Source organism: Lissotriton helveticus, chromosome 4_1 (genome assembly GCF_964261635.1).
Source record: "Lissotriton helveticus chromosome 4_1, aLisHel1.1, whole genome shotgun sequence".
NCBI classification, from domain to species: domain Eukaryota; kingdom Metazoa; phylum Chordata; class Amphibia; order Caudata; family Salamandridae; genus Lissotriton; species Lissotriton helveticus.
This window is the reverse complement of record NC_136063.1, coordinates 1,538,055,098-1,538,073,468: the sequence shown is the minus strand read 5'-3', so window position 1 is coordinate 1,538,073,468 and position 18,371 is coordinate 1,538,055,098. Positions and strand designations below refer to the sequence as shown.

The 18,371-nt window shown below is 43.2% G+C and overlaps 1 protein-coding gene across 5 annotated transcripts in view; it reads right to left on the bottom strand.

Annotated features, from left to right (window-relative positions):
- The window catches only part of FYCO1 (FYVE and coiled-coil domain autophagy adaptor 1), an 825,109-nt gene that overhangs the window by 197,709 nt on the left and 609,029 nt on the right, over positions 1 to 18,371 (bottom strand). For 4 of the 5 annotated variants that reach the window (XM_078688154.1, XM_078688157.1, XM_078688156.1 and 1 more), the window contains one exon: positions 15,297 to 15,441. In XM_078688154.1, the coding sequence (XP_078544280.1) occupies positions 15,297 to 15,441 (145 nt within the window). The remainder of the gene's footprint in view (positions 1 to 15,296; positions 15,442 to 18,371) is intronic. The other variant, XM_078688155.1, reaches the window with a different exon arrangement.

The following is an 18,371-nucleotide window of genomic DNA, read 5'->3' as shown; positions in this document are numbered from 1 at the left end:
AGCAGCGTTGGCCCGTCTCGGAAGTCCGAAAATAGCTCGGGCCGCAGAATTCTGCACCACTTGCAGGCGGGTCAGAAGATATTTAGGTAGACCCAAATAGAGGGCGTTCGCATAGTCTAAACGCGACCCTATTAACGCCTGTACGATGGTTCTTTTGTGGTGATGTGACAGCAAAGGAAGAAATTTCCTAAGCATCCTGAGAATGCCAAAGCATTTCCCTGAGAGCCCGATGACATGGGGCCGAAAGGATAGGTCACAATCAATCAGAATTCCTAGATTGTTTGCCTTCACAGAGGCAGTGTCCGGGGGAAACATGTCCTGTGGCCATCAGGCCTTCCAGTTGGAAACAGGAGTGCAGAGTCTTAACAGGAGGCCTTCATGGGGGACGGTGTCAAATGCCGCCGAGAGATCAAGCATGACCAACACGGCCTTACCACCAGAGTCTAAAACCTCCCTAATGGCATCGGTAACCTTGAGAAGAGCAGTCTCCGTGCTGAAATTCGCACGGAACCCAGATTGAGACATGTGAAGAAGGTCGTTCTCTTCGATGAAATTGGAGATCGACCGATGTACATGCTTCTCGGTTACTCGGGAGGAGAGAGATCGGCCTGTAGTTGGCATGAATGAGAGGGTCAAGGTTTGGCTTTTTGATCAATGGTAGGATCAAAGCACGTTTCCATGGCTGAGGGACCACACCAGTGGACAGAGAGGAGTTAAGAAGTGGGCTCAGCAGGATGTTAACAGCGGACGCCACTCTCCCCAGACACTTCGCCGGACAAGGGTCCAGCGGTGAGCCTGATTTCAAGCCGGACAAAAGGTCCAACGAATTGATAAGGGTCATAAGAGGAAATTCAGACATAAAAGGCCCATCACCATCCAAAAGGGGCAAGGACGAGCGACAGCTAACAGCCAACAAAGAGCAAGCAGGACGGAGGGAGTCCTGGATAGATTTAATTTTATCCACAAAGAACTCGGCCAATTGCTTAATCCAAGTTTCTGAATGCGTGTGAGAGGGGGTATGTAAGGAGGGAGACGTAAAGTCCTTGACAATTTTAAAAATCTCCCTACTCGCATTGTCAGCTTCATCTATTCTTCGCTCCAGGAACTCCTTTTTCCCCACCCAGATTTGCCTGTGGTATGATCTTGTCACCAATCTATAATGCAATCTCTCAGCTGGATCGTAGCCTCGCCGCCAGGCCCTTTCCGCCTTCTTGCACTCCTGACGTAGAGCTTTTAGATGCGGAGTAAACCAAGGAGCGGAGCTACGTCTCTCAGTAGATTTTATCTTCTTCTCTGGAGCCAGTACCTCCAATCTGGCCGAGAATCAGTTTTGGAGGAGAGCAAGATCCTCCTCCACATTGCCAGGAATGTAGGGGATTAGCTGGATATATTAAACGTCATAAGGTTTATCAATATTTACGCAGTCAGAAGATCTAGATGGCATTGATACAGGAAACACATCTTACTACACAAACTCAAGCATCACTCCGGAAGAAATGGAGGGTCACAGTGATAGGAACCATGTACTGAGGTTACATACCCTGATATGGGTAGCGCAGGGAACCCCCCTACTGATACTACATACCCGGGTGGCCCCCCGGAAGTCCCTCCAATCCTGCAGGGACTTCTGGATGGCTCCCCAATGACGTTAGTCTCCTTATACACTCCAAACTTAAGGCAATCCTTGTACTTACAAACCATTACACCATCGACCCAATGACGCCAACATACTGGGGTGGGGGATTACAATTGCATATATGATCTCGTCTTAGACCGCGCACGCCCGTCACTCCGGGGAGCGCAATGCATTAGCCTGGCACAACACATAAAAGATTGGGCGGAAACAGGTGAGGCCTGGCACAGCAAACATCCCTCAACACACATTTATTCACACTATTCTATGATTCACGATTTGCACACAAGGATAGAGGCCATATACTGCTCTGAGGCAGCCATATTTCGGGTGTGACATGCGGAGTACTTGGCCCGCACGATATCGGACCATAGTCCACTGCAACTGCGGCTCTAGTGGGGTGCAAACAGAGCCAGTATCCCGACCTGGCGCCTTCCCTTGGCGGCACTCAAAGATGTAACACTCAGCACAACCTTAACACAATTCATAAACTCATACTTTCAGACGAACGCTGACTCTGCTTCGAGTGCAGACATAGAGTGGGACACATTTGAATCAGGTAATAAAAGCAGTTAACGGATCACGTATGACGCTCATGGAAGATTTCCAAAAACATGAAATGGAGGTACAGCGCTGTGAACGACTCGCTCCCACGGACCCACACATTATCCCCTCTTTGGCTAAAGCTTGCCTACCTTACAAGGAGACACTGGACAATCTTTGAGCTTTAGATTATACTTGGCGCAGCAGCATACTGAAGGGGACAAAGGTGTTAGCTCATATCGTGCTTGCATTTTGGTCAGGTTAAGCATGGAACTCCCCTTCCATATGTCTCCCAGCTTGGATATACCAATGAGGTTGCACGTTGTAAATCCTCGAAATTTACCCACCTCCTTTAGGATGTCACTAGACCATAGGAGGGTCATTTCTGTCAGTTTTTCCTTCCACCCCAAGAAGACAGCTGCTGCCCTCCAGGTTCGCACCACTGTTAGAGTCTGTGGTAGGAGTGGGTTTGAGGTGATAGATCTGTAAACTCCCCCTTGGTATCCCTCCTGTCCCCATGTCAGCCTCTCCAGCCTGAATGCAAGGTCATCCCTTGCGGCGAACGCCCAATCTTTAACCATTGCTATCTGAGTAGCCCAGTAGTATTTTCTAATGTCAGGCAGGTCAATCGCCCATCATACACTCCACACATGAGTTTTTGATGGACTATGCGGGGTGGGCCGGTATCCCAGAGGAGAAAGCGGAGTAGGGTCTCTGTTTTTTTGAAGAAGTTCTCAGGGCACAAGGAATGGAGTGTTCTGCAGCGCAGATATCATTCGGGGTAAATTTATCACTTTGAACATTGCCGCCCTGCCCAGCAGGGAGAGTGGCAACGTCCTTCAATGCTGCACATCTTCTGAAAAATGATCTAATATAGGGGCCAGGTGTTTTTTGTAAAAGAGGTGCAGGTCTGTTGTAATGTACATCCCCAGATATTTAAAGCCCACTTCGGGCATGGGCATAAGGGTGTCTCTGCCCAGGGTAGGTGTGGGGCCCGTAATCTTATGCATGAGAGACATGTCCCAGTTAATAGTGTACCCCGAGTGTTGCCCGACGATTCTGAGGTTCTGGATCATTCTGGATATCATCAGGGAGGGATCAGGGACAAAGAATAAGATATTGTCTGCTTATAGAGAAATACGCTCTTCCCAGGTCTCCCCCTGTGTATAGCTCACATGAGTGGGTCTTGTCTGACCCAGGCCACCGAAAGCAAACCAGGCAGCCCTGTCTCATCCCCCTGCGCAAGATAAATGTATGGGACAATGTACCAATCATGTTACTCTCAGCCATGGGGGTCATATAAAGAAAACGTATCCAGCCTAGGAACTTAGGTCCAAATCCAAGCCTCTCTAACACATCAAACCTATAGTTCCACTCCAGGGTGTTGAAGGCCTTTGCGGCATGCATGGACAACTCCATTGTGGATACTGTCTCAACCCTCGACTCGGCCAGCACCCAAAGAGTTATCAGAGGTTAAGTCTTGTCCCCCTGTGTGAAATGAGGCCCAATTGGTCCGGAAGATATCACTTGACAGAGCCAATTGGCTAGCAGTTTTGCTAGAATTTTTATCTTCACGTTGAGGAGGGATATTGGCCAGTAAGAGCCATACTGGTACTGGGTTTTTCCTGCCTTGTGTATTACACTACCGTGGCTTGCCTTTTGTCCTCTGGGAGTTGACCCATGGATTTGGCTTCCAACTCATCTTTAGTAAGTGGGGTTCTAGTTGATTGGCTAGGTGTTTGTAAAGCTTGATGGTAAGACCATTAGGTCCAAACGCTTTTCCAGAGTTGAGGGAGCTTAGTGGTAGGCCAATTTCACTTGTATTTATGATGGTTTCGATCAGCTGTCTATATTCCTCCACGAGTTGAGGTTGTGTTGTATCGTCTGATGGTGTACAGTGTGTCTTGACTGAGTAGAGGTTTTCATAGTAATCTGCAAACTCTTCAGCAATTCCTTCTAGGTCCTACACCTTTAGAGGTGAGTTTTAGTACCCAACTACGAGCTTGATCTAATTTTTCCAACCAAGCCAGCAGCTTGCAGGCTTTGTTGCCCACATCATAGATACACCTCTGAGCCAGTCTGTAGCATGCCTCTGCATTGTCTTCAGCCAATGTACTCCTTCTACTTGAGTCGAAGGGTGTGTGTCTTTATCTCAGAATCTCTGTTTCTAGGGTCTGAGTTTCTCTTTCTTTGCTTTTTTTCTCCCCAGCAAAGAGGGAATACACCTGGCACTGGATTGCTGTTTTGTATGCCTCCCAAGGTGTTAAGTGTGATCTAACTGATCCCTCACTGGTCTCAAAATAAGACATAGCTGCCTGTTCGGGTTTCTTAATCAATTTTTTATCTGTGAGGTGCCAGGCACTAATGGCCAGGCACTAATGGCCTCAGGTCCCTTAGGTCTGTTTGAATGTCCCCATACTTCCAGCCTGACTGGGGAGTGGTCTGATATTCCCCGAGGTAACTGGCAGATGTCAGCTGGGACTGTTGGTGGCTTGAGTGAATATTTACTGTAATATGAAGAAGCTGTAGTTTGCGCCAGGTAAGAAGGTGTACTGGCGTTCCTCCAGATGATGGAGATGGCACATATCTGCTAGTCCCAGCGCTGTAACAAAGGAGGCAAGAGAAGGGTCCCAATGGGTGGACTGAGCCTGAAAGTGTTTGTTTATGTTCTCTGACAGTACTGCATTGAAATCTCTGCCCATGAGCAAGATGACATCAGGCAATTGTAGTAAGAGGTCACCCAACCCGGAAGCGTGTCTGGGTGGGATGTATATCGAGCATAGATTAATGGGCAGCCCCTCCTATGTTCCTGACAGGGCCACATATTTCCCTTGGGAATCGGCCTACGTTTTGTATTATCAATGCATTGATCCCAAAATGGACACTGAGATGTTTGCAGGAGCCCTGCATTCATGCTGCTTCACAGAAGATGCATTGGAGCCGTTTAGTAATAGAAAATAGTATTGTTTTTGAGCCACTCAGTTGTCCAGGTGTAATGGCGGGCTTCGCTCGCATTGACTCTCACATGGGTTTGGCTCGTGGGATTTGGCTCGTGAGTTCGACTCACATCTATATCACGAGCCAAAGCCCGAGACTAACATTGTTTCCATTTGAAAGTTATATACACGAGCCACGGCCCGTGCATACTGTATTAAACATGTTATGATTTAAATACTTTCCTCGTACACGGTCGACTGTGTCTTCCCGTTTGCCATTGTAACCACCGGCTTAACGGAGACCAGACGTCCATGACGGGTGGAGTCATCTACTTATGGAATAAACTTCACTTACCGGAATCCTCCGCCTCTTTCTTATTTATAACATATTTTGGCGACAAGACGGAGACTCCACCTCACCCACGCTGATTTTTCCCTGATTCAGCACCTCGTCAATCACAAGCATTTCCATTGGACGGTCGAATCTCTTGGTTTCCCAATCAACGGAGCTGCCTCTACAAATTTCCTCAACCGGCAACTCTTATTGGACAGTGGCAATCTTCTTCAACACGATCAGCCTCATTGGATATCCTTCCATACAACTTTATTGAGGTATCGTGCGAAGTCTGTTTACAAGACGCAACCACAAGGTACTGTGTTGATTTAAAATGTTTCTTTGTTGTACACACCTTCAACGATACGCACGTTGTAATTGAAGACATTGCGTGTCACTTCAGCGACACGCACGCTTTCGACTTACAACGCACTTGTCATTTAAATAATTCCTTTCAAAAATACAAACAATGCGTGTCATTTTCAACGATACGCACGTTGTTGTTGGACCAACATGTAAACATTGCGTATCATTTCAGCGATACGCACGCTTTCAACAGATAATCACAGGATATTCACAAGGTTGTGCTTTACAGCGATACGCACGCTTTTCATTAATTGAATGCGCATATTTACAACGTTATAGACGTTATTGGAAACATTTATCTCGTTATTTAAACAACTTTTCCACATCTTAAATCACAAATACTCATTTTAAAAATGACATCTTGTTAATGTTAAGGTTATTGTGATTTTAGATTTATAAAACCTCACTCATATTTCTGCATTTATATTTAACATGGCTAATAACCAGTGGCATCAGATAACTCAACCTCCACCTTTCTTGAGCAAACCAGGCACTCCAGACATAATTTGGTCTGAATGGTTCGGGTTGTTTGAGAATCATTTAATTGCTATTGATGCCGCTGAATATTCTGACAAAAGAAAATTCGCTATTCTTTTTGGTTGTTTAGGACAAGCTGGTCAACGAATCTTTAAGAGTATTGTTCCCATAGCACCACCTATTTCACTAGATGAAAGTGGAGACAACCTTTGGAACGTTTACATCGAAGCCATTGCAAGATTAAAAAAACAATTTTGTGATGAACCTAACATTATGTTAGAAAGGCACAACTTCTATGCCAGGAAACAACATGAGGACGAGAAGGTAGAAGAGTACATCGCTGCACTCAGAGTTTTAGCAATCACTTGCAATTTCGAACCTTCTCCTGATAAATTTATAAGAGACCAATTCGTATTTAATTGCGCATCAAGGAAGATTAAACAGAGAATTCTGGGATGCAAGAACCCATCTTTAAATGAAGTCATAGACCTTGCTCTTAGCATTGAACGTTCTACATTAACCAGCAAAGTTGTTATGGACCAACCTAAACAGGGTGTTAATGCTATAGACTGCTATGACTCTGATGAAGGAGAAACTCTCTGTGCCATTACTAATAAAGGCAAAGTTCAACCCAATAAATTTAACCAAAGAAAAAAAACTTACTTTTGTTATAGGTGCGGTTCAAAAGATCACATTGGGAACGCACCAAATTGCCCTGCCCTCAAGAAGCGATGTTCTATTTGTAAAAAAATTGGACATTTTCAGGGGGTTTGCAGATTTGCGAAGAAACCTCCAAATGTTAATATGGTGGACTTTGACGCATGTACTGAATCTTTTAAAAATATCATCGTGACTCTTGATGCTAACGGTGACATTGATTCTATTAAAGGTCCACTATGCGCAGCTATTATTGATAATGTACATCTCCAAGTCATGGCGGATTCAGGCTCCCCATACACTATCCTTAGAGATTCAACCTTTTACGAAAAATGGGACAAAAGAGTCGAACTGATTGAATCTGATGTTAATCCACTAGCATTTGGGGAGAAGAATATTAACATGCTAGGGTATTTTGAAGGATTAGTCCAATGCTTGGGGAGGGAGACCGTCACTAAAATTTATGTAGCAGAAAAAGGCAAAGACATCGTGGGCTGGAAAGACTTAGCCTTGATGGGTCTTTATTTAGTTCCAGGTGATGAGAACCCCATTAAAGTTGGGAAGTTACCTACCTTTAAAACTGATTTACCTGTTGCTGTAATTGATGATCATAACGCAAAGGTTCAAGAAATTTTGACAGAATTTAAACCAGTATTCATGGAAATGGTAGGGAGTGTCAAAGGATTTGAGCACAAGATTAGACTGATACCCGGGGCACAACCAGTTAGTCATAAAGTTAGAGCTGTCCCACTGAGTGTCAGATCTGAATTAAAAATAATGTTGGATGATCTGTGTAAACAAGGTATCATTTCCCCCATCAATTCTTCACAATGGGTCGCACCAATTGTAGTCGCACGCAAAAAGACTGGGGAAATTAGATTATGTGCGGATTTACGCTCATTAAATAAGAACATTATTGTTGACTGTCACCCGCTACCAAGAATCCACGAGCTTCTGGCTAACATAGGCAACGCTAAATGGTTCTCTTTAATCGACCTGAGGTCAGCGTACCATCAGGTGTCTTTAGCGAAGGAATCCCAAGAACTTACCTCTTTTATTACTCCTTTCGGAGCTTTCAAATTCCTTCGCCTCCCTTTTGGGTTAGCGTCTGCCGGAAGCGTTTTCCAGAAGCTGATGGATGTGATGTTTCAAGGCTTAGCGGGTGTGCAGGCATACCTTGATGACATCCTGATTTTTGCAAAATCATTAAACGAACACAACGTTATTCTTAGAAATGTGCTTTCAATTTTAATGTCTAGGAACATGACTGTTCACACAGACAAATGCAAGTTTGCGGTTAACAGGATTGATTATCTGGGGCATACAATATCAGACCAAGGTATCACTCCCAAGTTTTCAGTCATTAGAGCCATTCAAGATGCAAAACCTCCTCCCGATAAGGATGCCTTACGATCCTTCCTAGGACTTGCAGAATATTATGCAAGGTTTGTCCAGTCGTATTCCCAATTAGTGGAACCTTTAAGGAAGCTTTTGAGGAAAGGGTCTAGTTTCGTTTGGACGCAGGAATTAGACAAGGTTTTTTGTGAGATCAAGAAGATGATTGTTTCCGCTAAAGCCATACATGCCTTCAGAGAAGATGCCACCTCAGTTATCACTGTAGATGCGAGTATTTCTGGTCTAGGGGCAGTTCTTACACAGAAGGTGAATGGTCAGGAACAAACTGTGGCATTTGCATCTAGAGCACTCAAAGAGTTTGAACAGAGGTACAGCACTATCGAAAGGGAAGCTCTAGCTTGTGCTTGGGCGGTCCACAAGTTTAAAATGTACATTTGGGGTAGGAGATTTGAGTTGGTCACTGATCACAAGCCACTAATTTACATCTTCGATAAATCCAGTTCAGCGTCCATGTCAGCACGACTGATGAGATTAGTATCAAAATTACAAGAGTTCAATTTTTCTGTTAAGCATATTGTTGGTGGCAAGAATTTTCGGGCTGATTGCCTATCTAGAATGGCTATGGAGAAGGACGATGAGGAGGATTTTCTTGTAGAGGACGTCGAATGTGTTACCTTTGTGGATGCAGTGGATGAAGTTAGTGATGTGATTTCTGAGGGCGATTGGAAGGAAGCCACTGCTTTAGACAATGTGTTGTTAAAAGTGATAGAGTTTACCACACGATGTTGGCCTGAACCAAGAAGTCTGAATGGCGATCTACGTAGTTTTGCTCAAATTTCTGAGGAACTGTCTGTTGAGAACGGTATAGTACGAAGAGGTGAGAAATTTGTCCCTCCTTTTAAACTGAGGGAGTCTATTATTAATAAGGCACATCAAGGGCATCTGGGGACAACTAAAACCTCTATGCGCATTAAGCAGCGCTATTGGTGGCCCTCAATTGATGTCCAAGTTAAAAATCTGATTGACTCGTGCCCAGAGTGTTTATTATCCGATAAACATTGGCGCACACTGAAAGTTCCCCTACATCCCACGGATTTTCCTAACTCTCCCTGGGAAAAAGTTGGGGTAGACTTTTCGGGACCATATTCCATTCTTCAACAAGAGAATAAGTACATTATTCTTTTGGTGGACTATTTTTCAAAGTGGATGTACTTTGATTTTGTTAAGACTCCTGATTCAGATTCCACAATAACCTTTCTCAAGAGAGTGTTTGATTTAGAGGGATCTCCCAAGTTTATCGTCACAGATAACGGAACTCACTTTGTTTCGGATAAAATGTCCAAATTTTTGAAACAATTAGACATCAAACAACTCAAAGTCTCTCTTTATTCCCCAGCTTCGAATGGTCTTGTCGAGAGGGGGAATAAGGTGGTTAAAGAAGGTGTTCAGACGGCGATTTCTTGTGGTTACAATGTGGTTGAATTTGTAAAACAAAAAGTGTGGCACTACAATACCTCCCCTCACTGCGTAACTGGGGTCTCCCCGTTTTCCTTGCTGAGAGGTAGAGAGAATCGTTCTGTTCTATTTCCTTCATGGTTACATCAGGACTCTGCTAATAAAATTATCGATTTGAATTCTATTAAGAAATCTGTTCTAGAAAAACAGAACCAAATGAAGTTACAGTTTGATGGTACCTCAGATGGTAAATTGGTAGACATGCAGGTTGGTGACTGGGTTTTAATCAAAAGTCCAGGTAGAGTAGTGAAAGGACGCTCAAAATTTTTTGCACCCATTCAGGTAGTTAAAGTAAGTAAGGGTGCAGCCTTTCTAGGAAAAAAGGGTTGGTGGAACAAACGCCAACTAGTGAAAGTCTCTGATCACCAAGCAGAGATTATCAAAGGAAGGAAGCATAATGATAACTCCAGTAACTTGAATTGGAGTTTTTGGATGGATGCTCCTTCTGTTTCCAGTGTTCCTAAACATTCCCTTCCACAAACTCCTCAATCTTCGGTGCAACTCTCAGGGGAGATTACTCTGGATCCTCCAAACGTTGTTGTTAGCCAGGAAGTCCCCTCCCACACAAAAATTTCTTCTTTCGGCAGACACATCAGGGCTCCTGAGAGATATAACGAGTTCATTAAATTTTAGGCATTTGTATTACTTCTGGTTAGATCCATTTTAATTCGACAATGTTTCTTTTTCCAAATTTTTGACTGTTGTAAGGGGGAAGGTGATGTAATGGCGGGCTTCGCTCGCATTGACTCTCACATGGGTTTGGCTCGTGGGATTTGGCTCGTGAGTTCGACTCACATCTATATCACGAGCCAAAGCCCGAGACTAACATTGTTTCCATTTGAAAGTTATATACACGAGCCACGGCCCGTGCATACTGTATTAAACATGTTATGATTTAAATACTTTCCTCGTACACGGTCGACTGTGTCTTCCCGTTTGCCATTGTAACCACCGGCTTAACGGAGACCAGACGTCCATGACGGGTGGAGTCATCTACTTATGGAATAAACTTCACTTACCGGAATCCTCCGCCTCTTTCTTATTTATAACACCAGGCTGACTCCAACAAGCATCTGAGGATTACATGAAAGCATGCTGGTCTACAGAGAAGGAATGGGTAGGCTTCAGGATACAATTGGAGATGAGGGCAAATATAGTGCCCTACTGCGAGACATGAGGTCCTGAATGGGTAGTGTAGCTGTTATGAAGGAGAAATCGGGAAAGCATGGTGGATTGAAGGGAAGAAATAATTATAGCAAGAAAAGGCAGTATCCGAGGACCAGCCTTGCAGGGGTACCTCATCTAATTTCTTCTTGTCTCAGAGACCCACAAATTCAACAGTAGCAAAGTGATGCTACAGATCCTGAGACCAATGATGTGCCCATTGTTGAGGGAGATGCTTACCTGCTGACAGTGGTGGTTTTGGTATTCAATATAAGCAAACAAGACACGTTTGATGATCACCAGGATCAAAACTGTACGCTATGTGATAAGCTCCAAAGGGAAAGCGAACAGGCTCCTCAACTCGGCTCCATTGTTATGCTGCCTATAATCTAGTACATAACCTCTGACTGTCTTGCAGGGCAATTATTCATAATCATAGTTGGTGCTATAGAACAATGAGTCAGTGAATTTCTCAGCTAACTTCATTAGGCATACCACACAGAAAGTTAAAAACCTTGGGAAGACCCTCACCCTTTCACCAATATGACAAGTTTTCCTTTACGTGCCAAATTGGTCATATGCATTCTTCTAGACTTGGTTCTCTGGGCACCATTACTCATTACTAGATAGTGTGGTGTAATACTTTTGTTTTGCTGTCTTAGGGCACATTATATGCCTCGATTCTGTGTCCCCGCATAATCTTGACGGTGGGGTAATGTCAGCTGCTTCCTCTTTGGAACTATAGGGTCTAGGGACCAGTGTCTTTCACCCAAAGGTTTTACCTACTGAAACCAGCTGAAGTCTGGTTTCAGGGGAATAACATGGCAATTAGGATCGAAGGATCAACTCACCAGGTAATTCCTTATTTCATAGGGCAACCTCAGGGTCTGACATGTAATAAATGGTATCTCTGCTCCCACGCCAATTTACAGATGCCCCGGAATCGATAACCCCAGGATACCAGCTACTACAACAGGGCAGTCATAATGAGTCTTGTAGCGTTATCCTCACAGTGTTTATGTGAGGAAATTCTCTTATATAAGCCTACTCAGAAATGGAATTCAGTTTCCTCAAGTGTTATTAATTACTCTATTTGGCAATTTATGTACAGCCTTGGCATTATTTATCAAAAGCAGCAAAAAAGTAGCCATGTGGAACTCAAGGAGAGCTGATGGAAACATATTGGCCTTAAACTGTAGACAAAAAATGTGTAGAAGTCTTGTTGAGTGATAGGGACACTGGTACAGACAGTAAAGTGTATTTGCCTTGCAATGCATTTTCCTACTTATAATAGTAAGCAAATTCTTTTTTTAAATCCCTATAATTAGAAAATCATTAGATTAAATGCAGGCATCATGAACAATATATACGTACCACACAGCAAAGTACATCAAATGCATACTACTTGCAGTAGAAGAGAAGAGTGAGAAACTGTATCATTTGGTGACAGATGCTGGAGGAGGGAATTCATATTTTACAAGGAGGCCTGATCATGGCGGATCAAATGGGTTTTATGCACCACATGGCCACCAGACCCACCCTCAAACATTGTTCAGCGCTTCACTCGTGGTGGCATGGTGGGAGAAATGGTTGTGATTCTTTCTTTAGATGCAAAGAAGGCATTCAAATTGCTCAAATGGGTGTATCTAAGAATCTTGGTGTAAAAGATGGGATTTGGCCTGGAATTTGGTGCCTGGGTAAATCTGCTATACGCCAGTCCGGTGGCCAGGGTGACAGTAAATGGCATGACCTCAGCAGAATTTGGTCTACATAGGGGAATCAGACAGAGCTGCCCACTGTCACCACTGCTGTTCTCCTTGGAAGTCGAGCCGCTCAGGTGCTGGGTGCACTGCACTGTCCAGGAGGACTTCTACTGTGCCAATCTAAGAAGAGCATTGGAGTAGTATAAAAAATCTGTCAGACACTGATAACACCTCCCGCTTTACCTGCCTGGTAGGACAGCCTTGTATAAAATGATCACACTGTTAAAATTGACTGCAGCATACATCCTTTGTGGTGTCCGATAGGTTTTTCCAGGCCGTGGACGGCACAACCCACCAATTACTCTGGGATGGCACTCGCCCATGGAACTCACCCCAGACGCTTGCCACAGTCCCCTACAATGATGAGATTGCACTCCTGCACCTACAGCTATTTTATTGGGCAACACAGCTCGTGATAGTGAATGACTGAGCCTTCAAACCTCTGAAAGACCCACTATTTATGGCAGATAGAAGGGCCATGGGGCACAAGGAGTACACAGGAAAGTTCAACGGAGGAGCTGGCAACCTCCGCTGCCTACTCCAATGGCAATGGTAACAAAGGTATGGAAGAATGCCACTGGGAATTTAGGGGAGGCAAGGTGACACTGGGGATGCCACTCTGGGTTTCCGAGATCCTGGCAGATTTCAGACTCCTTGAAGGGGCCAGGCAATGGGACCTGAAAGGGATTTCCAAATTGGAAACATCTGGGAGGAGGGGGAGCTGATCCCCTTTGCTAAGCTCCAGAGAGAATATGATCTCGAAGACAGTCAAAGACTCAGGTACTTGCAGGTCCACCACGCTCTGGCCAAGTATAAAGACGGGCTCCAGGAGGTGGCAGAGAAAACTCTGCTGGAGCTGAGGGTATTGAAGGACCCTCAACGCAGGCATGCACTATCTCAAATCCATAAGACTCTTACTGCACAATACCATGCCAAGTTCACAAGACGTAGGATGCGATGGGAGGAGGATCTTGGGGAAACAGATGATGCAGCATGAGAGGAGTGACCATCAGAATAGGGTTCCGCCTGGTGCATTTAAAGACAGTACATGTGGCCTGTTACACAAAAAAATGAAATTTAAAAAAGGGAAGAGCAGGCAATGATTTATGTTAATGAGGGAGTGGGAGGAAAGACACATTGCATCACACTCTGTATAACTATCCATCGCTATAACTCTTGTGGGAGAGAGTTGAGGAGAAGATGAGGGTGGTGACTGAGGGAGAACTACACTTAACTCCAGCATTAGTGCTCCTGGGAATGTTGGGAGATCAAGCCATACCTGAATACGCACTGCTGTGGGGAACATCACCTTTGCAGTGGCAGAAAGGGACATCGTGTGGTTATGGGGACCAAGGATAGTACATTGGAAAAGGAGGAAAATGGACTGCTGCATGCAAGCTAAAGAGACGATTTACGAGGCAAGGAGATGCCCAAGAAAATTGTGAAAACTCTGGGGCAAGATGGGTTGAGGAGATGAAGATCTGATCTGGGAGGCTGTTTGTGAGAGAGAGACCCTGCGTCTTGAGGCCTATATGCCACAGTACGCTAGGCAAGTGGTGGGTGTAGAGGTGAAAAAACCCAAAATAATTGTAAATCTGCATTTTTTGTTGTGGTCTGTTGTCGATTTAATAAAATGTTAAACAAAGATATCTTCCAAGGAGGCTGGAGGAGGATGGTGACCCTGCATTAAGAATATTTTGACTTCTAACTCACAGACGCACCTGTCGTCAATCATTAGCCTATTTTAACTTCCTATCACAAAGCAATCTGAATTTCGGATTTTGTGACACTATCAGTTTGTCTAGCATATATACCAACACACATTACTCTTCCAGATCATTTACCACATTCACCTTGGGGTGAATATTTATCTTGGCACAGTACCGTGTGTGGGAACTTTTGTTCAAGCACTACTCATTGTGGAGACTAGCTGCGACTGGTAATACTGTTACTATATATGTTAGTTTATGAAGGCGTTTATTACATTTGCAAAAATAGAGAATTATTCGCTTCCATAACCTCATATTATGTGAATTACTCTGTATTAAAAGCCATGTCATGTCTCAGGGGAAATGTTTTGCAATTTAACTCCTGTGATGTAACCAGAGGGTTTACAGATCATATAATGCCACTTCTACACCTTGTATTATTTTGGTTACTTAACGTGACAATAATTGCGTGCACCTGAATTAAGTTTTAGAAAACACCAGTTATACAAGGGGAAAATGTTAGGAAATCTGTCCCAAACGATTGGAACAATTAACAAAGGACAGCAAAATTACTAGATTCTATTTTATGATTGAGTATTTCTGTGCGGTACTGTTATTCACAAAAATTATACAATATGCCCACAAATCACCAGCTGGTATTTCAAATTAGACCCCTCCTCAATTTGAAAATCGCTTTTTCTTTTCCATATGTTTGTGAAGTTGAAATATATTTAATAGGGCAAGTGTCAGATCTAGATGGGGCTAATGGAATTCATTTCCTATGCATTGAAAATACACATGCACAAAGTAAAGTAGCTTGAATTTGATCTTGTTAGAACTTACATTTCTGCTGCGCTGTGGTCCAGTGAGTTCCCTTCTGATTGATTTTCAGTCAGAGACGAGTCAACCTCTTGGACCTGAGTGAGTTCTTCATCTGTGATGATATCAAACACTACGTCATCTAGTGGTTTTGCATCTTCATCTGTAACTAACATAAAATCATATGTGATAAGGTGGGTGCCATTCTTACATGTAGCATGTGACTGAGTATGTATGGAATAGTGGTGAAGGGCGAACATACCACCTAAGAATTTACAGCTGCTGTGTACATGCCGAGTACCAACCCGATTAGCCTAAGGTTTTAGAATTCCTGGAAGTGGGTACGTGAAAAGTGTGATTTCTTTACTATGAGATATGATTAACACGTGTCACTGTAAACAAAATGTTTCTTAACTTACATAACGATGCTTCAAATAGATACTGTGATTAATTCATAATCTGGCAGCACAATGAAGTGTTATAAATGGCCAGTTTTATGTGATTTCATTAAAAAAAGATTTTATTGCATACCATTACTGAGAAACCATTTGCCCTAAACTGTTAATGGAAATTTGCAAGATGGATGGAATTTACCATTCCAGAAAAAGCAATTATTAGAATATCTTTTTCTTTAAAATCGGCTTGTACATGCTTATTTTTTTAAGGTGTGAATTCAATGGTTCAAAGTCTACTTAATTTTTTGTCAGAGTACTTATTTCAGTGCTCTATTTCAGGGGACATTACATCACATTTATATTTTTTACATTGTCAAACAATTCTTTAGATACTTTTGATTCGCAAACCTCTTGCCACCCATGGACACCAGCAATCCCTGACCCCATCACAACCTGTTAACACCTGCATCATTGCCCCAAAAAAACCCTCACCATGCCAAACCTACACTCATCCCTGACCTCTAAACCCCACCATTTCCTGACCTTAAAAGCCTGTTATATACCCCTAAAGTCCACTCGCCCCTGAAACCTAAAAAGTCTTCAGCAGTCCTAACTACACTCATACTTGAGCACTAAACTCAACCCATTCCTGAACCCTAAAAATCCCCATTTACCCCTAAACTCCACCCATTCCTTAACCCTAAAAACTCCTATGTCTAAACCTCACCTAGAACTGAACCTTACCCCTCATTAACCCTAAACACAACCAATCCCTGAACCCTAAAAAAACCCTCACCATCCCTAAACATCACACATCCCTGACCCTCTAAAACACCTCACTACTCTAAACACCACCCATCTCAGACCTGTAAAATCCTTCATCATCCCTAAACTTCACACATTCCCGATCCCTAAATCTAAATCTAAACTCGGAACCCTTAAAACCCTGCACCATCCTAACTTTCACTGATTACTGAACCCTAAAAACCCTTTACCACCCCTAAACTCTACCCCTCACTCAACATTAAAAACCCTTCACAGACCTAAACTCTGCCCATCCGTGAACACTTACAACCTCTCAACACTTCTACACTCCATCCATCCCTGAACCCTAAAAAACCCTCACCACTGCTAAAATTCCTATTGCCCGTGAACCCTAAAAAAATCCTCATCACCCCTAAACTCCACCCATTAATCATCACTAAAAAACAACCACAGCTGAACTCCAGCCACCCCTGAACCCCAAAACCCCTGTCTACACCACAACTTGCCCATACTAGGCCCCTAAAAACCCTCATCATCCCTAAACACCACCCACCCCGGACCCAAAACCCCCTCACTACCCCAAAACTCCTCCCTAATTTTCCTTAAAATTATATTTCCTTTAATATGCTTCCTTTAATTTTAATTTTTTTGTATTTGCTTAAAATTGATTTTCTATGATGTGATTTCCTCCACTTTAGTTTTTATCAGTTTGCAGTTTTCCATTAATTCAGGTACATCATAAATGGCCAAGTGTGTCTAAAGGTACTGTGCAGCACCAGCTGGATGTGATGGCACACTATAGGGTACAAGCAACGTGACCACATCAGTGCCTCAGGGGAACTAAGGGCAGTCCTAGATGACTGAGAAGGAGGAACGTGGCTTATTAACAATCTGGGGTGTAAACACAACACCTAATTTAACACTTAATAGAGGAACCCTGTGAACAAAGGCACCCCAATAACTCAAAATCAACTTGCATCGTTTAGCTGTGTTACATCACAATGGTTCCAGTGGGACTCCCTAAACAAAGGTTTACATTTCAGTAGGAAAATGTTACCTGCATACCAAATGATGTATAGAAGCAGTCAATCTTTCAATTTTGAGACAGCGAATTTAATTTCACCAATATATTAAGAGTGTAAGAAGTAGTGCTCTTGTAGCACATTTTACATGCCTTTTGAATTGGCTCAAACCATCTGATATAGAAATATTCAGGGAATATCCATTGACAATTAGTAAAAACAAAAATAACTGTGTGTTCCTTGCACTTTTCCAAGTAGACAGCTGGAAGCTATGCGGCCAAATCATAAAAGCATGTAAGAGTATGTAAAAGTCAACTCCTGGTAACCAAGGAGTACACTTTTACATCCGTACTCAGAAATCCTTTTATGAACTCCCCCCCCGGGGTGTCTACTGAATTGCAAGTGATTGGGACAATGATAGTAAAGAAAGCCACATCCGACAATCAAACTCTGTCACACCTTGGCTGTTTTCCTTGGTCAAAAAGCACCATTTGAAATTTCAATCCATGCTTTCGTAAATGGGCCATTACCAAGATGCAGAGAAATTTGAGGGAAGGGCCAAATACCTCATCATGAGAGAAAGCGGATGGTACTGCTCCAAGTGAACGCTTAAGGAACAGAACAAATAATTACAAGAAATATTCAGGATCCAGATGCCACTAACTGGATTCACATGAGAAAAACTGGAACTACGGAGCGCAGCTATTACTGTCCATCACAACCTAAACAATGGTTTCTCTTGTTTTTATCAAAATTAAATGAAGACTTTTCAAATTTAAGGACTGACTACTTCTAAACATCAATCGTTGTGAAGACGATATTTTCTTCCTACTGTATTATAATAAACATTGTCTGATGAAGCCTAAAAAGCCATTGTAGTGCAACACTGCACCCAAATGTAGCCTTGAGATGTACAG